The 22,577-nt window shown below is 37.6% G+C and overlaps 2 protein-coding genes across 2 annotated transcripts in view; both read left to right on the top strand.

Annotated features, from left to right (window-relative positions):
- The window catches only part of LOC136863290 (cation-independent mannose-6-phosphate receptor), an 84,699-nt gene extending 83,745 nt beyond the window's left edge, over positions 1-954 (top strand). Inside the window, exon 8 of the mRNA XM_068226426.1 lies at positions 948-954. Within this exon, the coding sequence (XP_068082527.1) occupies positions 948-954 (7 nt within the window). The remainder of the gene's footprint in view (positions 1-947) is intronic.
- LOC136863280 (cation-independent mannose-6-phosphate receptor) overlaps positions 1-22,577 on the top strand; it is a 645,945-nt gene that overhangs the window by 7,382 nt on the left and 615,986 nt on the right. Inside the window, exons 2-6 of the mRNA XM_068225646.1 lie at positions 411-527; positions 948-1,096; positions 1,208-1,421; positions 6,904-7,064; positions 18,623-18,903. Of these exons, the coding sequence (XP_068081747.1) occupies positions 977-1,096; positions 1,208-1,421; positions 6,904-7,064; positions 18,623-18,903 (776 nt within the window). The 5' untranslated portion in view covers positions 411-527; positions 948-976. The remainder of the gene's footprint in view (positions 1-410; positions 528-947; positions 1,097-1,207; positions 1,422-6,903; positions 7,065-18,622; positions 18,904-22,577) is intronic.

Below are 22,577 nucleotides of genomic sequence, written 5' to 3'. Positions count from 1 at the left end.
CACCATTTATCTCATATCAATCGAATGTAACTTAGAAGCTCTACAATAAAATCTGATGATGTTCTTTTAAGAACGAAACGTGCCATTCTTGAATAGTGTGTATTTTTACAGCTCCGCATTCCTGGGGCGTCTCGTTCTCATTACGAGTTGAGGCGCACCCAGAGCGTACATGTTTTTATCCCTTGTTTAATGTGGGTTTTTTTTACAGGTATGTTGTATAATATTTATTAACTGCGTGTTCGACAGACTGAAGAGCTTTTAAATTACATTTAACTGAGTCGGCATTGGAAAATATGGCTTCCTTCTTAAAAAATCATACCAGTTGTGAATATTCTTACATTAATTTGTTCAATTATTTTTTGTGGTTCTCTTTTGCACTTAAATGGTGAAATGTTTCTGAACTTTTGCAGAACCTTCTTCAGCTGCTTGTCAAGTTAACCTTAATGGTACCCATGTTCATAACTTAGGAGTGTTGAGCTCTGGACCTAAGCTTAACAAGGAGAACCAACTTAAACTTTATTATAATGGTAAGCATCATATTCTATACTTGGTAAAGTAATTGTTGTTGCTGCATTCTGTTGTTATTGTTATTAAATACTCAGATACCTACCTGTTGGCCATGCGGTTAGGCTCGTACTGCTGTGAGCTTGCATTTGGGCTGTACCTTAATGAAGGCCTCGGCCGCTTCCTTCCCACGCCTAGCCCTTTCCTATCCCATTGTCGCCATAAGACCTATCCGTATCAGATGACGATATTGCTGTTGTGAACCATATAATAATTTGATCATTATTATTTGTATGTTTGAAGTATAATTTCTGAATAAGTAAAATGATGAATTTATAATACCCAGTAGTCTCTGTTAACAATCATAACGTGTCTTAAGGTCTGAAAAGGAGTGTGTGTTTTTTTAGATGACTTTCAGTTTTTTATTTCTTTTTTATTTTCAGGTGGTGACCCATGTCAAAGTGGACACAGGATGAGTACAGAAATAACATTTATTTGTTCCACAGATGAGAAAGAACCCACATTTATTACTGAGACACGTGAATGTGTTTTCATGTTCGAATGGTCTACAAAAGCTGCATGCCCTTCCCAGGTATTCCTCTGCAGAGATTTCATATGTTTACAGGCTTATTGGTGGTGGTGGTGGTGATGATGATGATGATGATGATGATGATGATGATGATGATGATGATTTCTGTTTCAGTATTCAGTCGGAGAAGAATGTGTTGTTCGAGAGCCTGGTTCAGATCATCTCTTTGATTTAAATCTTCTTTATAACCCAAGCAAAGATTACTTCATGAGCACTGAAACAGGCACTTCATTCCGTTTAAATCTATGTAAACCTCTTTTGGAACCTTGTAATGGGAAGAAAAATGTGAGCGTGTGCCTTGAAAAGAATGGAACACAATTTGCCATTGGTAAGTCCCACAATATTTTCTCTAAAGATGGTTGCAGTTCTATACATAATTGTTGCATCAATTTTGCTGTCCTCCATGGAGGAGGAGAATAGAGGTAGATCAAGGCGACGATGGTTAGACCCAGTTTGTAATGATTTGCTGAGAAGAATTGTGCTATTAACTGAGGCCACGGAGCTAGTTGGAAAGAGAGGACGATAAAAATCCATAGTTAATTCAGAGGCTTGCAGACTGAAGGCTGAAAGGCGCAACAGTCAATAATGAATGTGTATGCTGTGTGTGTGTGTGTTTTATTTTATAGGAATCATGGACCATACATATAATAAAGTATATAATAAAACATTTGATTGATTGATTGATTGATTGATTGATTGATTGATTGATTGATTGATTGATTGATTGATTGATTGATTGATTTTGTTCTTATCCGTTACATAGTACATGGACTGTTGACCATGATCCGCAAGACGTTACATGATGTACTACCGTAAGTTCCATGTTTTTCCACTGAGTAGGAACCTATCCCACTTAAAGGCTAGGAAAGCACAATGGTTGATATCTTTGCAAATAACAATCAGTGTCCAGTTTGTGTACCAAATGGACAACTTTGTGCACAGGACGACGATGTAAAGTTTACCTTTGGGTAAAAGGAATAGGAAGATATGTGTAGGAGCTGGAGTTACAGTTTACAAACCAAACCCCATGGCACTACAGCCCTTGAAGGGCCTTGGCCTACCAAGCGACCGCTGCTCAGCCCGAAGGCCTGCAGATTACGAGGTATACAGTTTACAAAGAGTTCACAAAATGATCAAAGCAGACATTAAATTTGCACCATGTGCATTGATTAAAATTTTCACTCCATCTAAATCAAACACGAATTCCTCAGGTGTGGTAAACCAGTCAGCACAATCACAGTACATGCAACTAATCATGGGGTATGCATATTGATTCGCCACGCTATAAATATATCATTATTTATTTAGTTGGAGTGAACTTTCATGATCAGTACAGTGCCTCGTTCTTCATTTGCTGTTCATGCTGGAAGTTAAGTCTGCTTTGATCATTTTGTGAACTGTGATGTTTATCACTTTGTGAAATATAACTCCTATGCATTGTCTTTCTACTCAGATCGGATGCATTTTGCACCACCAAAAGTAAAACTTTCCATTGTTCTCCTGTGGAGATGATTTCCCATTACCTGCTAATATTTCACCTGTGAACTAGATGATGTGTGGCACTTTTAACAGTATCAACAGTATTATGCTTTGCTGACCTCAAAGTGGCATATATTTCTTGTGAGGTACATTACATACCAATTCATACTGAGATCTAGAGAAAAAGTTAGATAACCTCACCTTGAGTCTTCCTTTCCATCTGTTATTAAAATCTCTCCCTCTACCTTAGGCTCTTACCTATTCTCCCTAGAGCTCTCTAGAGCAGCGATTCCCGAACTCTTTCAGTCATGGAGCCCTGTTTGAAACATAAGTTTCTCGTGGAGCCCCAAGTAATGTTTAGCGTTTAGTTCTGTGAGGCATAGTGCATGCAATACGCAAACAGAAGTATGAATAATAAGATATATATAAAGGAATCAATAGTAAAAAATTAATGGAGACAACCATATTTAAATCTACAAACTGTTAAAACAACTAGTTAAGATATTTGAATACTATTACTATGTTACGTGTATACACAAAGTTTATGTGAACATTGTGCCTGCTTTTTGTGGCAGAGTTTGTCAGTGTCCGGTGCACAGAAGTCAGTTGAAGACACTTATCGTCTTCTGCATCTAAATGAGCTCGATGTTCAGATTATGTAGCTGTGTACCTCAAAAAGGCCATTCAAGGGAGGCAAATAGAACCAAAAGGCAGCAAGAACAATTTTTCTTTTGAACTTAATATCGAAAGATCCTACTCGAACTGAGCAAAAATTTTAGGATGTGGTTTTTCTTTTAAATTATGCCTGGCAGTGGGTGTCCGAAACTGTATCTATAAGGACCTTATAATCTACTGCAGTGGTTTTGACGTCACTGAAAATGTATTTACACTATACTCAGAATTCCCATTACAGACTATGAATCTCATGTTAGATCCGTATTGACGGTTGATCTTCTTACAAAATTGTAGTACAAAATTATTTTAATATCCTCCTAGTCGATACTATAATATTTTGTATGTCCAGTTAAGACTAAACTTTACACATAACCCGGCATTGGGTCATCCTCAGTAAGACATGTATAATGAATTAAAAACATCGGAGACACAAAATGAAATGTTAGTTAAAAAGTTTTTTCTTAAAAAGCATGATGAAACTTAAAAACTGTGAAATGGTGATCGTTAAAACGGTCTTGAGCTGGAGGTCTTTCTGTTTCAATGTTTTTGTTGTCCCTTGGCGTGGTTCAAGAAGTCAGTTAGCAAGTCAGTCGAGAGCTGGACTCCGTAGTCAGAGAACATGGATGATACAAGTGGGCCACGTAACACTAAAAATCAGACTGTTCAACTTCAATAATGCTTATGTATATCAACCCATGTCGGAACACAACAGTTAAGCTATCGGTATACAGATATGTCTTAATTCGACATAAAAAATATTATAGTATTGACTTGGAGGATATTAAAATAATATTGTACAATGTTGCAAGAAACTCAGAATTCCTTCGATTTGATTCTTGAATGTTCCTAGGAAAGTATGAATTTCCATTTTGAAGCAAATTGTTAAGGTGGTCTTTTTATCATTGCTGGCAGTGACTCATTCATTGTTATGTTATTTTCTTCTAAAAAGTTTGAAGTCTGTGAGCAACAAGTCAGATCCTCATTCTCGACTCTCCGCGTAGAACACTATCTTTTTTCTAGCACGGCGATTTTGTCATTAGCATCAAATATTGTTTGGCAAGTAACACATAATTTGTACAAACATTCCTGATCATTGACGTAATCTGCTAGCAAACTGATTTTGTCATTCAAAAGTGAAGAAACTCCCTTCCAAAGTTGAAGAAAATGGTGCAAAGCTGTACCTTGTGACAACCATTGTACTTCTGTGTGTAATAACAGTGACCTGTGTATATTTTCCACATCTTCACACAGTATTTTGAGCAACCTGTGTGTAATAAGAGACCTGTGTATATTTTCCACATCTTCACACAGTATTTTGAGCAACCTACACTGCAAAGGTCTTACCTGAATCATGTTGATAACTTATGGCGCAAGAAGAATTTCATCTTTGTAATCTTCATAACTGCCATGGTCAGAGCTCTAAGGGCTCTGTGGAGCACAGTTTGGGAAATGCTGCTCTAGAGTATTCGCCAAACTTTAATTTTTTTTATTTTCAAAGAGAAAATAATTGTGAATGCCCAGACATGTCATTGAGTGATCTAGCCATGTATAATTTTGGAATTTATACCACCACACCACATTCATGTGAATTTAGCATTTTGATGGTGGTATTTTCTGTATTACTTGTTTAAGAACCATTTTCACATTAAAATGTTGGATGCTTCCATTGGCAAAGTGGAGGAATGCCACCTCATACATATAAGATTGGCATCATTTTCTGGTTTACTCTGCATCAGGCTTTTATGGAAACCCCACTTCATGGTATTACAAACTTACTGGTTTCATAACTAGAACTTGGTTATTTTTAATATTTTTGGTAGCAAGATTTATACATTTTCTTTTAATTCAGACTTACCCAATTTTAAAAATTATTTCATTGGCAGAAGTATAAATTTCTGATGATAAAATACAGGGCAATTCAAAATGATGGATCTGATTTCATAAATTTATTCTATGATATGTAATAAACGTATCGTAATGCGAGACGTGCTAAGAACGGTAAACTCTCAGTTTTTTTTCAGTCATATCACTGGTGTTCTATGTGAGCACCTCGCGTAACACGACATACATCAAGCTGATAGTCTATCTCTTGCCAAACCTTGTGTAGTGTGTCGCGGTCAATCTCTGCGATGGCTGCTGTGATGCAGGCACAAAGGTCGTCCAATGTTAGTGGAAGAGGTGGTACGTAAACATGATCCTTTACGAAACCAAACAAGAAAAAATCACATGGGGTTAAGTCGGGGGAACGCAGTGGCCAACAAATGAGAGTTCGATCCTCCTGAAATCCACGACCTATCCAGCGTTGTGCTAATGTCTCGTTGGGATGGCTCCGAACGTTGCCATGGTAATGCAGAGGGGCACCATCCAGTTGAAGGATGAAATCTGCACTATCCTCATTGAGCTGTGGCAGGAGCCATTGTTGCAGCATATCAAGAAAAACGTTTCCTTTCACATTAGGTTCAATGAAGAAAAAGGGTCCATGAACCTTCTCATGGGAAATGGCACAAAACACATTCACCTTGGGAGAATCACGTTGGTGTTTCACAACTTGATGGGGATTAGAAGTTCCCCAGATCCTTACGTTGTGTCTATTCACAGTCCCGGAGAGGGGAAAAATCACTTCATCACTGAAAATTACCCTTTCAGAGAACCCATCCTCTTCCATTAATGCAAGAAAATCAGCACATAAGGACGCTCAAGCAGCATAATCAGTGTCTTTTAAGGCCTGTACCAATTGCAAGCAGTAGGGTTTCATTCGTAAACATTTCCGCAGAATGCGCCTAACAGTTGCCTGTGGAAGTTGCCTTGCTGCCCGGTAGCGCACGAAACTGGCACAAACACGTTCCACTGTCTCTTTCCCGGTCGAAGGACTGCCAGTCGACTTTCGCTTACAGATGCAGCCCGTGTCTCTGAATTTTGCATACCACACAAATGGCTTTTTCAGTAGGTGGATCTTTTACATACCTGGTACAGAAATGCCATTGAACACTAATCACAGACTTGTTTACATGGTAATCAAGCACTTCTGCTCTCCAGCTGCAGCCATTTTCTTTACTTGCTTCCTGCGTGTTTATAACGGCTGAAAATGAAACCACTTGGGATGAAATCTAAACTCAAAACTTTGAGAGTTTGCCTTTCTTTGTGCATATCTCACAGTATGATATGTTCATTGGATATCATAGAATAAATTTATGAAATCGGGTCCATCATTTTGAATTACCCTCTATAAGAATTGTTTATTTTTGTACTATTTCTGAATTATTTAATTAGTAATGTTTCTTCCCATCGGCTAGTAGTTTGGTAGTCATCTTTAGCTGTTGAATTTTTTGCGCTATTATTGGTCAACACTGAGTTGTCGGTTTGTACAATTTATACTGTGATTTCATACCAAAAATTAAGATGTAGTTTTGTCCTAATTATTAACTTAGGGGTTTTTTTTAACCTGATTTATTTGTGAATTCAACATTATAATTCCATTACTTCTTCAAAAGTCCTTTCCCATAGGCAGAGATACCTTGCAATTGAGGAACGATCTATAGCATTTACTGAATGAGAATTTACTGAGATTGAAAAATTAACTTTTGTTCAAAGAGTGCAAACTTTTGTTCAAAGAGTGCAGGTTGATGTTCAGTTGAATTATTTATCATTGTGTGTAGGTGAGTTGGCTACAGAACCGATGTATGAAGATGGTCGTGTCAACTTCAAGCTTCAGGGAGAAGGTTGTAAAGAAGGCGAGAACTCTAGCACAGTATATATTATTTTCATGTGTAATCATGAGTTTGTTAGCAGTGGTGTTGGTCCTGATCTCTTCCCAGGGGTAAGTATGTTTTCCTTTCAACACAGTTGTACTGATCTTTATAAATAATTTGGGGTATATTGTATGTCACAGACACCCTAATAGAGTTCAGTAATGATAGTATTTAAATATTTTATTATTAAGGTCCACCTTTTCAATACAAACTGTATAATGTTTTACATTACATTTACGTTCAGGGACTAGTTTCGACCTAACTGTAGGTCATCATCAGCCTTAAAGCAAATCAACAGAAATACATCAAAGAAAATAAACAATGTATAGACACAAAGGTCTTAAAAACTTATGCGCAACTTATAGAATTGAAGCTAAGACTTGTTACATAAAATAAAATTCTGTTAAAAGTTCAAGTAATTTAAGACACAGTGCAGTGTCAATGATATAAAATATGAAATATACATACCACATAAGAAATTAAGGTAAGGTTCAAGAGATGCGCTGCACGACGTTAAAAAGTTGCTCTTTGATAGTTTCATAAAAATCTGGTGCGCCGCACTACATTAAAAAGTTGTTAACGATAGAGATCCTTAAATTGCTGATCAAGGATGATGCGTAGAAGTTCAATAAAGGCTGGCTCCTTAAATATGCTGCTTTCTATTCAAAGTTCAACTGAGCCGAAGTCACGCTATCCTCTCAAGATATTCATATATTCAGTATACATGAATACGATGTATGATGTTAGAAAGGCTCTTCTGTTTTAAGAATCTTGAAAAGTGATGATTGTTGCGCATGGAGGTCTAAGTACATAATAGTAATTAAAGGTGGTTGGAATTCGCAGTTCAATGTGGACTGTACAGTTGACCTGGATAAATGACAGCTAAGATAGGAAGAGTTATGTTAGGGGGAAGAACATACTTAAATGACATATGTCGTATGGGAATCGCCTCGTGTTGCAACAAGTTGAGCAAAGCCGGAAATGAAGCGTGAATGTGGAGTGGGTGAGGTTTTACGAAGCCTTGAGAAGGAGGTGCGGGGAGGAAGAAAGGGAGAGGAAGGAAGTGAAGCAGAAAGAAAGAGAGCGGGGGGGGGGGTGGGTGGGTTCAAGGCAGGGCTGAGAAATTCTAAGTACTGTAAATAGAACGAAAAATCGGCCTGTGACTATTTGATTTTGTGTTTCTGAAAATATGAATGAGCAGGTCAAATAGAATATTCGGTTTTTCGGAAATGTCATTAAGATTGTAATTTGGATTAAAACATTGGTCCAAATGTATAAAGCAGTTTTCTGCTATGTTAAGGAGGGATCCTTTATTCATAACTTGTGGATTTCCATATCCTGCTTAATGTCAGTAAACATGTGATTGTAATCGTGCATGTGTTGTCCTACTGTTGAAAATTTATTGTATTTTAGGGCATTGACATGTTCCAAGTATCTTACATTAAAGCTCCTTCCAGTCTGTCCAACATAAGAAAAATTACAGCTGTTGCATGTTATACTCTATACTCCTGATTTTGAAAAACTATGAGTCTTATATATAGAAGTAGAGTTGTGTAAGATTGTTGCATTATTATTGATAGTTTTAAAGGCTATTTTAACATGATGTTTTTACAAACCTTAGTGACTTTATCAATTTCTTCATTGAACGTGAAGGTAGAAAATAAAGTAACATTGGGTTTTCTTTTTTCAAAGTGGTTAAAGGGTGATGTTTGTATTTATTGATAATTCTTTCAATGAAGTAACTATTGTATTCATTAAGTTTTGCAATCATACGAATATTGTTCACTTCTTTTTTAAGATCACTTTTGAGCATTGGTACAGTAAAGGCTTGATAAACCATGCTATTGTTTGTCACTCGTTTATGGGTTTGGGGATGTGAAGAATCTTGACGAATTGTAGAAGCTGTTTGGGTAGGTTTTCTGAAAATATTGTATTTTAAGGAGCCTGGTTGTCTAATGATAGTCAAGTCTAAAAAAAGGATTCTTTGTTCATTTTCAGATTTGAGGGTAAATTTTATCTGTGGGTCAATATTGTTGAGGTTAAAAAGAGTGGTAGCAGCGTCTGTTGTGCTCTCTAAGATTACTAAAGTATCATCCACATATCTAGCCCAAAAAAGAATATTGTCAAAGTTATTGTTATCAGTCTTAGTATGTTCTAAAACATCTAAATTTCTACCAAGATACCCGAGGCCAGCGATCACATGGCCAAACCTTCCTGCTGATAGATAACATTGTTGAAAGTGAAATAGTTATTATTTAAAACTAATTTCAGGATAGACATAAAATCTTTCATTTCTAAAGTACTTAGGTGGCTGTATTTACTTAAATTGTTATCTATGATAGGGTATAATTTAGACATTTGAATACTAGGATACATATTTACAATGTCGAATAAATGAAGGGAATGATTAGGTTGGATACAAAATTTATTTAGTTTCTCTATCAATTCTGTAGTATTTTTAACTGAATTTTTGGATAAAAAATGATAATACCTTCTTAATACCTTTTGAATGAATTGAGATGTCTTATATAAAGGGCTTTGTCTATAATTGACAATCGGGCGAATGGGGATGCCGGGTTTGTGTATCTTAGGAAGGGCTTTAGCAGTGGGAAGGCTTGGGTTCATACTAGTTAATTTTGTTTTTCTTGATCCATTAAAAGGAATGAAGTATTCTTCAAAATTTGCTTAATTAGGCATTGGATTCTTTGAGTAGGCTCCTTTTTAACTGTAGAAAACGAACTGTCTGAAAAATAATTCTTTAGTTTTACCTATATATTCATTTCTTTTCATTGTAACGATTGTGTTGCCCTTGTCTGCTTTTGTGACAATAAGATTGTCAGCAATCTTCTTTTTAAGAGCGTGTATTTGTTTCTGTTCAGTGACTGATTCTTTATTTCTGTTATAGTTAGTGGGGTTACTATTATTGAGTTAAGAATGTTATTAATTTTTTGTTCTAATCAAACCTCACTTCATCCTGTTTTTCTGTTTGTAATTTACTGATGGCTAGTTCAGATTCTAATACCATAGTGGTAGTGGTATTAAGTATATTAAGATTAGGCCAGTTGTGATTCGAACCTTTGGCTAGAATTGAATTTTCTTCGTCATTCAAAGGTACATTGGATAAATTAATAATCGGTGGATGAAAATGATTCGTTGTGCTAGTGAAATTTCTATTTTCATTAACATGGCTGTTGCTAGGTTCTTATCTAGGGTTTTTTGCTTCTTAGCTAATAAGGTGAATAGTCTATTATCAACTTGAGTTTGAAATAAATTCTGTTGAGCACTTGAAAGTAAATTTGCAGCTACGAGGTGAGTCTCATACAATCTATGATTTAAGAAAGATTTTTTCTTGTATAGAAATTTAATTTATTCTCTTAGCTAAATTTTATTCATTCTAATTTGGGTCTTAGCGATGTGAGGAGAAAGTCTATATCTTTTCAAGTTACCTTTGAGAAAATTAGGTATCAAATTATACGTAATACATTGTTTAAGAAACTTGATATCTTTGCCCAATTTGGCTATTTTCACTTTTAAACCTAAGTATAAATAGGCTTTATGTTTTGCCTGGTTCACCATATAATTAAAAGATATAAATTTCATTATGATAGATCCGTATTGAACTGTGATTACAATAGTATTTAAATATTTTTTTATTATTAAGGTCCACCTTTTCAATACAAACTGTACAGTGTTTTACATTACAGTTATGTTCAGGTACTAGTTTCGACATAACTGTAGGTCATCATCAGCCTTAAAGCAAATCAACACAAATACATCGAAGAAAATAAACAATGTATAGACACAAAGGTCTTAAAAACTGTATGCGCAACTCGTAGAATTGAAGTTAAGACTGGTTACATAAAATAAAATTTCATTGAAAGTTCAAGTAATTTAAGACACAGTGTAGTGTCAATGACATAAAAAATGAAATATATACATACCATATAAGAAATTAAGGTAAGGTTCAAGAGATGCGCTCCACTACGTTAAAAAGTTGCTCTTTGGTAGAGATTCATAAAATTCCAGTGCGTCGCACAACATTAAAAGGTTGTTTACGATAGAGATCCTTAAATTGCTGGTCAAGGATGATGCGCAGTAGTTCAATGAAGTCTGGCTCCTTAAATATGCTGCTTTCTATTCAAAGTTCAACTGAGCCGAGGTCACACTATCCTCTCAAGATATTCGTATATTCAATATACATGAATGCGATGCATGTTAGAAAGGTTCTTCTGTTTTAAGAATCTTGAAAGAAGATTATTGTTGCGCATGGAGGTCTAAATACATAATAGTAATTAAAGGTGGTTGGAATTCGCAATTCAATGTGGACTGTACAGTTGATCTGGATAAATGACAGCTAAGATAGAAAGAGTTATGTTAGGGGGAAGAACATACTTAAATGACATATGTTGTATGGGAATCACCTTGTGTTGCAACAAGTTGAGCGAAGCTGGAAATAAAGTGTGAATGAGGAGTGGAGTGGGTGAGGTTTTAACGAAGCCTTGAGAAGGAGATGCAGGGAGGAGAGAGGAAGGAAGTGAAGTGGAAAGAATGGGGGGGATGGGTTCAGGTGGGCCTGAGGGATTCGAGAATACAGACAATTGCGTAAGTAAAGTACTGTAATTTTCTTCAATGTATTTGTGTTGATTTGCTTGAAGGCTGATTATGACCTACAGTTAGGTTGAAAGTAGTCCTGAATGTAAATGTAATGTAAAACATTTTACACTTTGTATTGAAAAGGTGGACCTTAATAATAAAATATTTAAATACTATTGTAATCACAGTTCAATACGGATCTATCATAATGAAATTTATATCTTTTAAAGAGTTCAGTTTTTTTGAGTATTTGTGTCTGTTAAAAATAATTCATATGTTGGTTATATTAGGTTACAAGATGGTCACTGCATGACCTTGCACTGCAACCAATTAGATCTGTTGTGCTTCCTTCCCCAACAGGGAGAGGGTGAAACAAAGTGGCAGAGTTTGGCTTGCTCATGCCATATTAAACCAGGGGTTCTGCATAAGTCTCAGCATACTCTTCTGATAGACAAATTAACCTCAACAGCATACAATCCCCTCGCCTATCCTATTGGCCAACATCAGATATGGAAGAAAAATTTCACCAATGGGAATCCAACTGGCTAACCACGGTGTCAGGCGCTAAAGACCTGATGCAGCAGGTCAGCAGGAAAATGAAACGTAAATTTTGCTTGTCATTGCAAAAGTATGTGTGAATTATGGTTTACAGTACAAGGAGAAGTAAAGATAGTTTGGAGCTCAGCCTTTCACCACGATGGGCATGGTTCAAAAACCCACTCAGGGTTATCGAAATTTCAAAATTGAAAAGTCACATCTCTATTGTACATATTCCCTTTGACATCATTTGTCTCCGTGGCTATGATCATAATATTGACAAGACATAAAACTCCAAGTTTACTTGTTTTTCAAAGACAACTCATCATCCTCATAATCATCATCATCATCATCATCATCATCATTTCTCATTATCCATGGGGCAAATATGGTTCCTCTCCACTTTCTTTGATCTTTCCACCACTCCTCCTCCAACACTGTGTCCCAGTCCAGGTTTATTTCTCTAATACTGCATTGGATTGTGTCCTTCCATCTCAATCGTGGTTTTGCGCGGTCTCTGTTTCCTTGCATTTGCAATTCCATCATCTTTTTTGGCATTCTTTCATCACTCATTTGCTTTATTTGCCCAAACCATCTTAATTGTCTCTTCTCTAATCTATCATTCATTTTTTCCACTCCAATTTCTTCCTGGATAATCTCATTCCTTATTTTGTCTCTTCTACTATTCTGTATCGTACTCCTCAAGAACTTCATTTCTGCCGCCTGTATTCGACTCTCATCCTTCTTTGTTATTTTGTCCAAGTTTCTGCTCCGTAAGTTATGGGTACGTAATACATCTTGTACATAGTTTCCTGAGCTTCTATTGGCACATCTTTGTCCCATAACATGTTTCTTACACTTGATAGAAACAGCTTCCAGCTTGAATCCTCTTACTAATTTCAGCATCCAGTCAAGCATTCTCCATTAATTCACTCTCCAGCTATTTGAACGTCTCCACTGATTCCAGGGGCTTGTCTGCAAGCCTAATCTGACCTTTACCTTCCTTCTCCCCTCTAGTCATAACAAGAGTTTTACTTTTTTCTACACTTATTTTCAATCCACATTTTTCGATCTTCCCCTTCACCACATCCAACTGTTCTTGAACCTTCATGTTGTCTCCTCCCCAAATCACAATATCATCTGCAAATAACAACTTGTTCATTTCTCTTCTCCATATGCTGCTTGTGCTGTTTTCATGATGCCATCCATTTTTTCTTTTTTTTTTGCTAGGGGCTTTACGTCGCACCGACACAGATAGGTCTTATGGCGACGATGGGATAGGAAAGGCCTAGGAGTTGGAAGGAAGCGGCCGTGGCCTTAATTAAGGTACAGCCCCAGCATTTGCCTGGTGTGAAAATGGGAAACCACGGAAAACCATCTTCAGGGCTGCCGATAGTGGGATTCGAACCTACTATCTCCCGGATGCAAGCTCACAGCCGCGCGCCTCTACGCGCACGGCCAACTCGCCCGGTGATGCCATCCATTACTGTTGTAAACAGGATAGGAACACTTCCCTGTCTCAACCCACTAGTGATCTTGAACCAACTTGTCCTGCCAACTTTTGTTTGCACACAACTACAACATTCCTTGTACATTGCCATGATCATTTTTATTAATCCCTCTCCAATTCCTTTTTGCACCAGACTGTCCCAAACTCTAGTCCTGGGGACACTGTCATATGCCTTTTAAATGTCAATGAATATCATCACCATATCATTCCCATTCTCCCATTGCTTTTCCATTGGTTGTCTCAATGAAAATGAGCTCTATTGTTGACCTTCCACTTCTGAAACCAAACTGATTTTCCTGTATCTGATTTTCAACCCTCAACCTTATCCTACTTTCCAGTATCCTCTCCATTATCTTACCAACATGGGATATCAGAGTAATTTCCCTGTAGTTCTTCAATACTTTTTTATTGCCTTTCTTGAAAGTTGGGATGATTATTCCTTTTTGCCAATCCTCAGGAACCTCGTTATTCTCCCAGACAATCCTGAGAACTCGATATGTCCACTGCAGGCCTACAGCTCCAGCTGCTTTTATCATCTCCACTGAAATTTCGTCTATTCCAACAGTTTTTCCATTCTTCATCTTTCTTACTGCCATTTCATTTTCAGTCATTGTAATTTCTTTATAAATTTGTTCATCAACTAATTGCTCTTCCTGGTGGTCCATTGAATGACTGTCATTATTTCACATGTTCAGCAATTTCTGAAAATACTCTCTCCATCCATTTCTTATTTCTTCTGGCTTTGTTAATATTAGGCCATCTTCATCCTTCACAAATCTAGTGTTTACATGATCTCTCCTTTTCTTTCTTAAGATACATACATAATCATTACAGACTGTTATGCCTTTCAGCGCTCAGTCTGCAAGCCTCTGTGAATTTACTAAACGTCGCCACAATCCTCCATTTGCAACTAGTGCTGTGGCCTCATTTAGTTCTATACCTCTTATCTTTAAATCATTAGAAACTGAGTCTAACCATCATTGTATTGGTCTACCTCTACTTCTCTTACCCTCCATAACAGAGTTCTCCTAGGTAACCTATCCTCTTCCATTCGCCTCTCATGACCCCACCTTTGAAGTCGGTTTATGTGTACAGCTTCATCCATAGAGTTCATTCCTAAATTAGCCTTTATCTCCTCATTCAGAGTACCCTTCTGCCATTGTTCCCACCTGTTTGTACCAGCAATCATTCTCGCTGCTTTTATGTCTGTTACTTCTAACTTATCAATAAGATATCCGTAGTCCACCCAGCTTTCGCTCTCGTAAAGCAAAGTTGGTCTGAAAACAGACCGATGTAAAGATAGTTTCGTTCGGGAGCTGACTTCCTTCTTACAGAATACTGTTGATCGCAACTGCGAGCTCACTGCATTAGCTTTACTACACCTTGATTCAATCTCACATACTGTATTACCATCCTGGGAGAACACACAACCTAAATACTTGAAATTATCAACTGTTCCAGCTCTGTATCACCAATCTCACATTCAATTCTGTTGAATTTCTTACCTACTGACATCAATTTAGTCTTCGAGAGGCTAATTTTCATACCATACTCACTGCACCTAGTTTCAAGTTCCAAGATATTAGACTGCAGGCTTTTGGCACAGTCTGCCATTAAGACCAAGTCGTCAGCATAGGCCAAACTGCCTACTACATTTCCACCTAACTGAATCCCTCCCTGCCATTTTATACCTTTCAGCAGATGATCCATGTAAACTACGAACAGCAAAGGAGAAAGATTACAGTCTTGTCTAACCCCTGTAAGTACCCTGAACCAAGAACTCATTCTACCATCAATTCTCACTGAAGCCCAATTGTCAACATAAATGCCTTTGATTGCTTTTAATAATCTACCTTTAATTCCGTAGTTCCCCAGTATGGTGAACATCTTTTCCCTCGGTACCCTGCCATATGCTTTCTCTAGATCTACAAAACATAAACACAACTGCCTATTCCTTTCATAGCATTTTTCAATTACCTGGCGCATACTGAAAATCTGATCCTGACAGCCTCTCTGTGGTCTGAAACCACACTGGTTTTCATCCAACTTCCTCTCGGCGACTGATTGCACCCTCCCTTCCAAGATACAGTGAATACTTTGCCTGGTATACTAATCAATGAGATACCTTGATTATTGTTGCAATCCTTCCTGTTCCCTTGCGTATAGATAGGTGCAATTACTGCTTTTGACCAATCTGAAGGTACCTTACCAACACTCCATGCTAATCTTACTATTTTATGAAGCCATTTCATCCCTCCCTTCCCACTATACTTCACCATTTCAGGTCTAATTTCATCTATTCCTGCTGCTTTATGACTGGACTTCATTTACCATCGTTTCCACTTCCTCAATCGCCTCCTCCCCATGCGCTTGGCTGTTCACAACACCACCAGGAAGATTTCCTTTTACGTGGAGAAGATGTTCGAAATATTCCCTCCACCTCTCCAGTGATTCCCTGGGATCTATTATGAGTTCACCTGAATTGCTCAAAACACTGTTCATTTCCTTTTTCTCTCCCTTCCTAAGATTCTTTATTACTGTCCGGAAAGGTTTCCCTGCTGCTTGACCTAGCCTTTCCCTTTCGTATCCTTCAGTTCTGTTTCCAACTATGGCATTGAAATCACCCATTAGCACTATTCTGTCCTTGCTGTTGACCCTGACCACGATGTCACTTAATGCTTCATAAAACTTGTCAACAATTCTCGTCCTAATTCCTCCAACTGCCAATTCTACCCACATCATTCGCTCATTTACGTGCCTAACAGAAACTATGTTGTATTCCTGATAAACAGCCCTACCCCATACTCTGCCCTTCCCTTTCTAACACCCGTCAAGTACACTTTATAATCTCCTCTCTTTTCCTCGTTATATCCCCTTACCCGGATATCACTTACTCCTAGCACATCCAGATGCATCCTCTTTGCTTACTCAGCCAGTTCTTTCTTTCTTCCATAAACCCCATTAATATTGATAGCTCCCAATCGAATTCCATTTCGTTCACCACATTGTTTCCAGGGAGTCCCTCACCTGTCAAATGGGACTGGGACTCCGTTACTCACATAGGTCCGAGGCTTGCTTAAAATGTTCTGAGCTCAGTAAATTCATGAAGCAGGATGCTACCCTACTTACACATAGTCCAAGTGAGGATCTCTCCTCTAACGGGTTATGGACCACTGGTGGATTGTATAGTCCTAGCCGCCTGAGCACAAGGAGGGCCATGACTCAGAATGTGTCCACGATGCCCACTCCATTCCATAGCAACTGGTATCCCGACTCTCAGGACCACTTACTAGGCCACTCAGCCGTTGCCCATGGTTCACGAACTAGGATGTGACTACAGTAACTCACACTATGAACCATACCATAATACCATACCATAATTTCTTGCTGCCGTGCATATCATCTCTCAATTTATGTGTGAATAAGGCCCAGCTTTTCCTCTTTTCTTCCTCCACTACTCTCTTGGCCAAATTCTTTGCCTCTACATATTTTCTACTTTCTTCAGTCTTGGATGTTTTCCATGTTTTCCATGCCATTTTCTTTTCCTTCACTTTACTATTTACCCTATCATTCCACCAGTGTCTCTGTCTTTCATATTTCCTGATGTTCTACCACATACCTTTTCAGAACATCCAACCAGTGCTTACTTAAATCTTTTCCATTCATCTTCAACATACCCCATCTCTGTCCTGGGTACCAAGGGTAGTATTTCCCTTTGAAATTCTTCTTGTATGCTTTTCTCCTTCAAGTTCCATACTTTAATTTTCTCTCTTAATTGGGGTTTTTCGATCTTTCCCACTTTCAGTTTTCCTATCACACGTCTATGATCTCCACCAAAGACCTCTTCAGGCTTGGCTGTAATATCTAAAAGGTTCTTTTGGTGTTCTTTCTCGATGATTATATAATCAATCATGGTCTTTGTTCGTCTGTCTTCCCAACCATACCTTGTAATCTTCTGACTGTTCTTCTTCCTAAACCAGGCATTTCCAACAATAATTTGGTTCCTCATGCAAAAATCCACCGACAACTCTCCTTCTGGATTTACATTTCCATATCCAAAGGGCCCTACATCATCTTCCTTTTCTTGTCTAGACAACTCTAGTTAACTTAAATTCATAAATGTTTGTCCAAAGGGTACGTTGGGGATAGAGGATGACTCCAGACAGGAGTTTTCTATGATATTGATCACTTTTAATATGTTTTATTACTGATCTGAAGACTGCCATTGTTGTGGATCTATCCATGTTGATGAATTTGTGTGCTTGGAGAAAGTTCTCAAGGGATAAGTGCCTTTAACCAAGGGATACCATGAGATACAGCCCAGTAATTGGTTTAATTCAGTCATACATTAAAAATTTGGTTAATTGTAAGAGAAACATCTAAAAGGCAGCTAACCTGCATATCAAGTGCTTTCTTTTATTTTTAATGGAAACCTTACAACTGAAGGTGTACCATATACAGTGTCCCTTAATATAGAGCCATTTCTTGTATTGTGAACGTTTTTGTCTGAAAGCATTCAAAAGATTTATTGGTTTTGGAACTGTTCCATGAACACCAAACAGTAGTTCTGTGACTTCCTGTCTCTTCACTTTGTATTTCTAGTAGTTGCAATTGGTCTACATTTCAGCCCGTAACAGCTCCCCTGAAGATATTTAAAGAAGAAGTGAAGTAATACAGAATAATTAAATTCCACCTATTCAAATATTTTACTGTCATTACTCTTTGTTGCCACCCCTAGAACGTATACATAAACTGTATCTAATACACACTGGTTCTGATTTCCTTGCCACTGCACAGTTGGGGAAACTCCTCAAGAAAGCTGCTGATAACTGTCATATATATTATGTAATTTTTTTTACAGTTGGTATTGTGTTAATTGATAGCATTACAATGTTCACTTGTGTAGTGTAAGACGCATCCCTTATGCTTATAAATTGATATTCTTGTAACAGTAAGCTTCATAGCTCCAATTTTTATTGTTTCCAGGGAGAGGACTGCACCTTTTACTTCCTTTGGCAGACAAATGTGTCCTGTCTCCCATACCAGGAGTATCCCTGCAAAACTGTGGATGATTATGGATATGAATATGATCTTAGTCCTCTCTCAAACCCATCAAGCAACCACATTGTGCACCACAAGACCCAATATGGCTATGTGACATTCCTCTTGAACTTATGTCGGTCCATTGTACATGGCCATGATGCACCCTGCCCTGCTGACTCCGGTGTCTGCCTTCGTAACTTGACTGAGCCTGACCGGAGGAAGAAGTAAGTATATTTTGCATAAGTATAAAATAGATTAAAATTTTCGAAGGATTAGAATATGAGGTGACCATAAGAGAAATTTTGCTATTTTACCCTGCGAAACTTGGCTTAGCATGGATAAGAGTAACAACTTTGCCACAGTACATATCATACATTTAACTCTCCTCTGCAGTACAGTGTCACAAAAGTTACATACTTCAGTGCACTTTACAGAAGAGGTTCAAAAACACCTCCATTGTAGGTCATGGTTTGTCTGATCATTATACACTCTGTATATGACTACAGCTGGTTGGATTGGACAGCATTAGCTGCTGGCGAGTTGCCAGCCTACCTATAAATGGTTAAGCGTGTGCGGAGGAGCGGAGGCATATAAGTTGGGGAGCCGGTTTTGTTAAATCAATTTAACAGATATAGCTATTTTGAGGGTGGTTTAAAATAGAACAACATAGTCACGGTGTGTTCCTTTTAGGGAGAAGTCTTAAATGCTATTTACGTGTTGCAGTTCGCATTGAATTATTTCTGCAATATTGTTTTTTTCTTCTATGGGAGAAGTAAATTCAACAGAAGAAATGAAGCAGTTTGGAATTGACTTGACAGTAATCAAATATGCATTCATAGTTTTATAGGGACGTCTCATTATATAAATGAGAACAGCAATGATGGAGACTGCTGCAGTGACTTTGATTGCAAAAGTCATTCTCTGACCGCAAGTTGTGATGGACTGAGTTAGAGACTCCAGCATGAATCCCAGGAATATGGTGATGCAAGAAGTCAGTCTCAGTGTCAGAAAACCGTATTTACTTAGACATCATTCTCCTCTTGAATATTATGTAAAGCACCAACTTTCTTCCATCAGCTGTAATGGCAAGCAGTGATTTGCATCAGAACTTCTCACTACTGCTGGTTTTTATAAATACACTGTGATCCTTTTAGTACAATAGTGCTGTTGCGAGGCATATTGATGAAGAGTGGTACCTCATCAGCATTACCGATTTGAGAAAGTATGAAGTTTTCTTGGTGCAAACATGAGACAAATCTGTGAAAATTTACAATCTTGTCCATGTAATCAGCAGGCAATGTTTGACATAGTGTTGTTCTCCTTTGCACCAAGAGATTGTGCCGTCGTATGAACCTTGTAACCCACCCATGACTTGCTTTAAACTGAGTTATGAGAATGTTGTGTTTGTGCACTGCCTCCCATGCCTTCATTTGTAACATTTCATCTGATACACCACAGCCATTGTTACATATTTCATTGATGTTGGTTCACACGTTAATGTGTTGCTATGTTAATTACTGTTTGTAACTCTTCAGTATTATTGTATTAAAAACAGAATGTTTCTACAAACATGCAAAAAACAAAACAAAAATTAAATTCTCACTCGCACGTCTACAGTAATAATGTCCCTCACAAAAAAAACTTGTGCATCTATACATTCCAGAGCAGTCTGTAATTTCACAGGAGTACCTAATAAACATGAAACGGGAAAACCTACATATCCCCAGGACATGAAGAGGCCCACTTGAGGTGTACAAGGGTTGTGGGCTGATGACCTTAGATGTTAGGCCCCTTTAAACAACAAGCATCATCAGCAAGCAAGCAAGGGTGTACTTACTGTTAAATTTTCCAATACCGGAACCATTGATAAGAACAAATATTAACTTTTTTATCGTGAATTGGATCCTCAGCAACTCATTTTATCGCATATGTTATAAACTTCATGTTTTGATCCGTTTTGAAATGTGATCACGTAAAAACAAAACTTATGTAAGAAATGGTCTGCCCTTTCAATACTGTATTACATAATGTTCACATTACATTTTTTAAAGCTATTAAAATTATTTAAAATTCAAGTGTCCATGTAGTTGTAGCATGTGATGTGTGGCCTACTGTTGTGTGTCTCATACTGATGGAGAGGATTTGAGAGAATGTTACTTCTCTACCAGCTGTAACCTAAGAACTTGCCAGCTATTTAGACATATCTTTGTGTGCCAACCTTGACTTAACCATTTGACAACTTCCAAAGAGGAACCTTTCAGCATTTTCAAGACAGTTACTCAAAGTTTTAATGGGAAGCTTTAATGAAACAGGTCTTTCACACGATACAACACATCCAAAGGTTTTACATCTCACTAAGAGCCCTATTTTAATTTCATTTTATATTTTATGTGTTGTGCACATTGTTCATTTCAGGATCTCTAGATGCCTTTAATACTTTTTAATGTCATTTGTGTACATTTGTTTTAGTTACTAGATGTGTTTGTACAGATTTGTACTATGGCTGCTGATGGCCAGCGAAAGTCAAAATTAGTTCCTTGACTAAATAATGTAATGTAAACATTACATAATATAGTATTGAAAAGGACCGGGCGAGTTGGCCGTGCGCGTAGAGGCGCGCGGCTGTGAGCTTGCATCCGGGAGATAGTATGTTCGAATCCCACTATCGGCAGCCCTGAAGATGGTTTTCCGTGGTTTCCCATTTTCACACCAGGCAAATGCTGGGGCTGTACCTTAATTAAGGCCACGGCCGCTTCCTTCCAACTCCTAGGCCTTTCCTATCCCATCGTCGCCATAAGACCTATCTGTGTCGGTGCGACGTAAAGCCCCTAGCAAAAAAAAAAAAAAAAAAAAAAAAAAAAGTATTGAAAAGGTGGACTGTTTCTGACATAAGTTTTGTTATTATTGTCGTTATATCGCTGTTTGTCTGCACATTTTTATACCAGTGTACGCCTGGTTGCAAGGCTTTGAAAGCAATACTAGAAAACAAGTGTTTCTGGTACTGGTATTTCCTGGCGATGTTGCCGACAAGCAGTAACTTAGTCTTACATATTTTAAATGAGAACTCATGTCACTTGTGAATAAATTGTACATTGTCTTGCGACCACGTTGTCAAACTACGATAAGCCATGTGCCGTACATATACCGGTATTACTTATTTTTTCTACAAGAGATATATCAGTTTACAAATGGTATGCGACGACGGGGGTCGTGAAAGAAAATTATTTGCATTGTTGAGTATGTGCACCCCTGCAATTTCCTACAATGAATACGGTCTGTGATTGTTAGACTAGCCCCATGTTATTCTTCTCGCATGCCCACGGCAGGGTTGGGCATGATGAGCACCAAGGAATAAATAACTGGAAAACACAACACAAACACAGGCAGAAAGATAATAAAAAATAAAAACAAAAACAAAAAATCATTGGAAGCTCAAATCAACCAGAGGTAACGGGGCGATAAATAAATACTTAACTATCATAATTTGCGCAGACCGGGTTGAAAATGACCAAGACAAAGTCATGAACTGAACCAGAGCTTATTACCATATTTTCTCGAGTAATTAACGCACTTTTTTTTACTAAAAATACAGGCGAAAACTTCGGATGGCTAAATTATTCGAGGAATTCAGATATTTAAAAAAATTATTTACAGTTCATTTACATTTAAAAGATGTACCGAATATAATATACACGCTACTGGTTCAACTCACTTGCGATTAATCATCATTTGGCGTAAAATTCCGGCGTGAGATTTTTTCTGAGAAGTCAAATAGGGTACTCCAGGTAAGTTGGACAAGTGGGTTTGAGGTACCGACACTGAATAATATTCTTCCCGTTACGAGCTGACAGTATGACCTGATGTGAAATAAACATGTACTAAAAAAGTACAGTTCATA

The sequence above is a fragment of the Anabrus simplex genome, chromosome 1, assembly GCF_040414725.1.
Source record: "Anabrus simplex isolate iqAnaSimp1 chromosome 1, ASM4041472v1, whole genome shotgun sequence".
Taxonomy (NCBI): Eukaryota; Metazoa; Arthropoda; class Insecta; order Orthoptera; family Tettigoniidae; genus Anabrus; species Anabrus simplex.
This window is presented reverse-complemented; position numbering and strand designations above follow the sequence as displayed.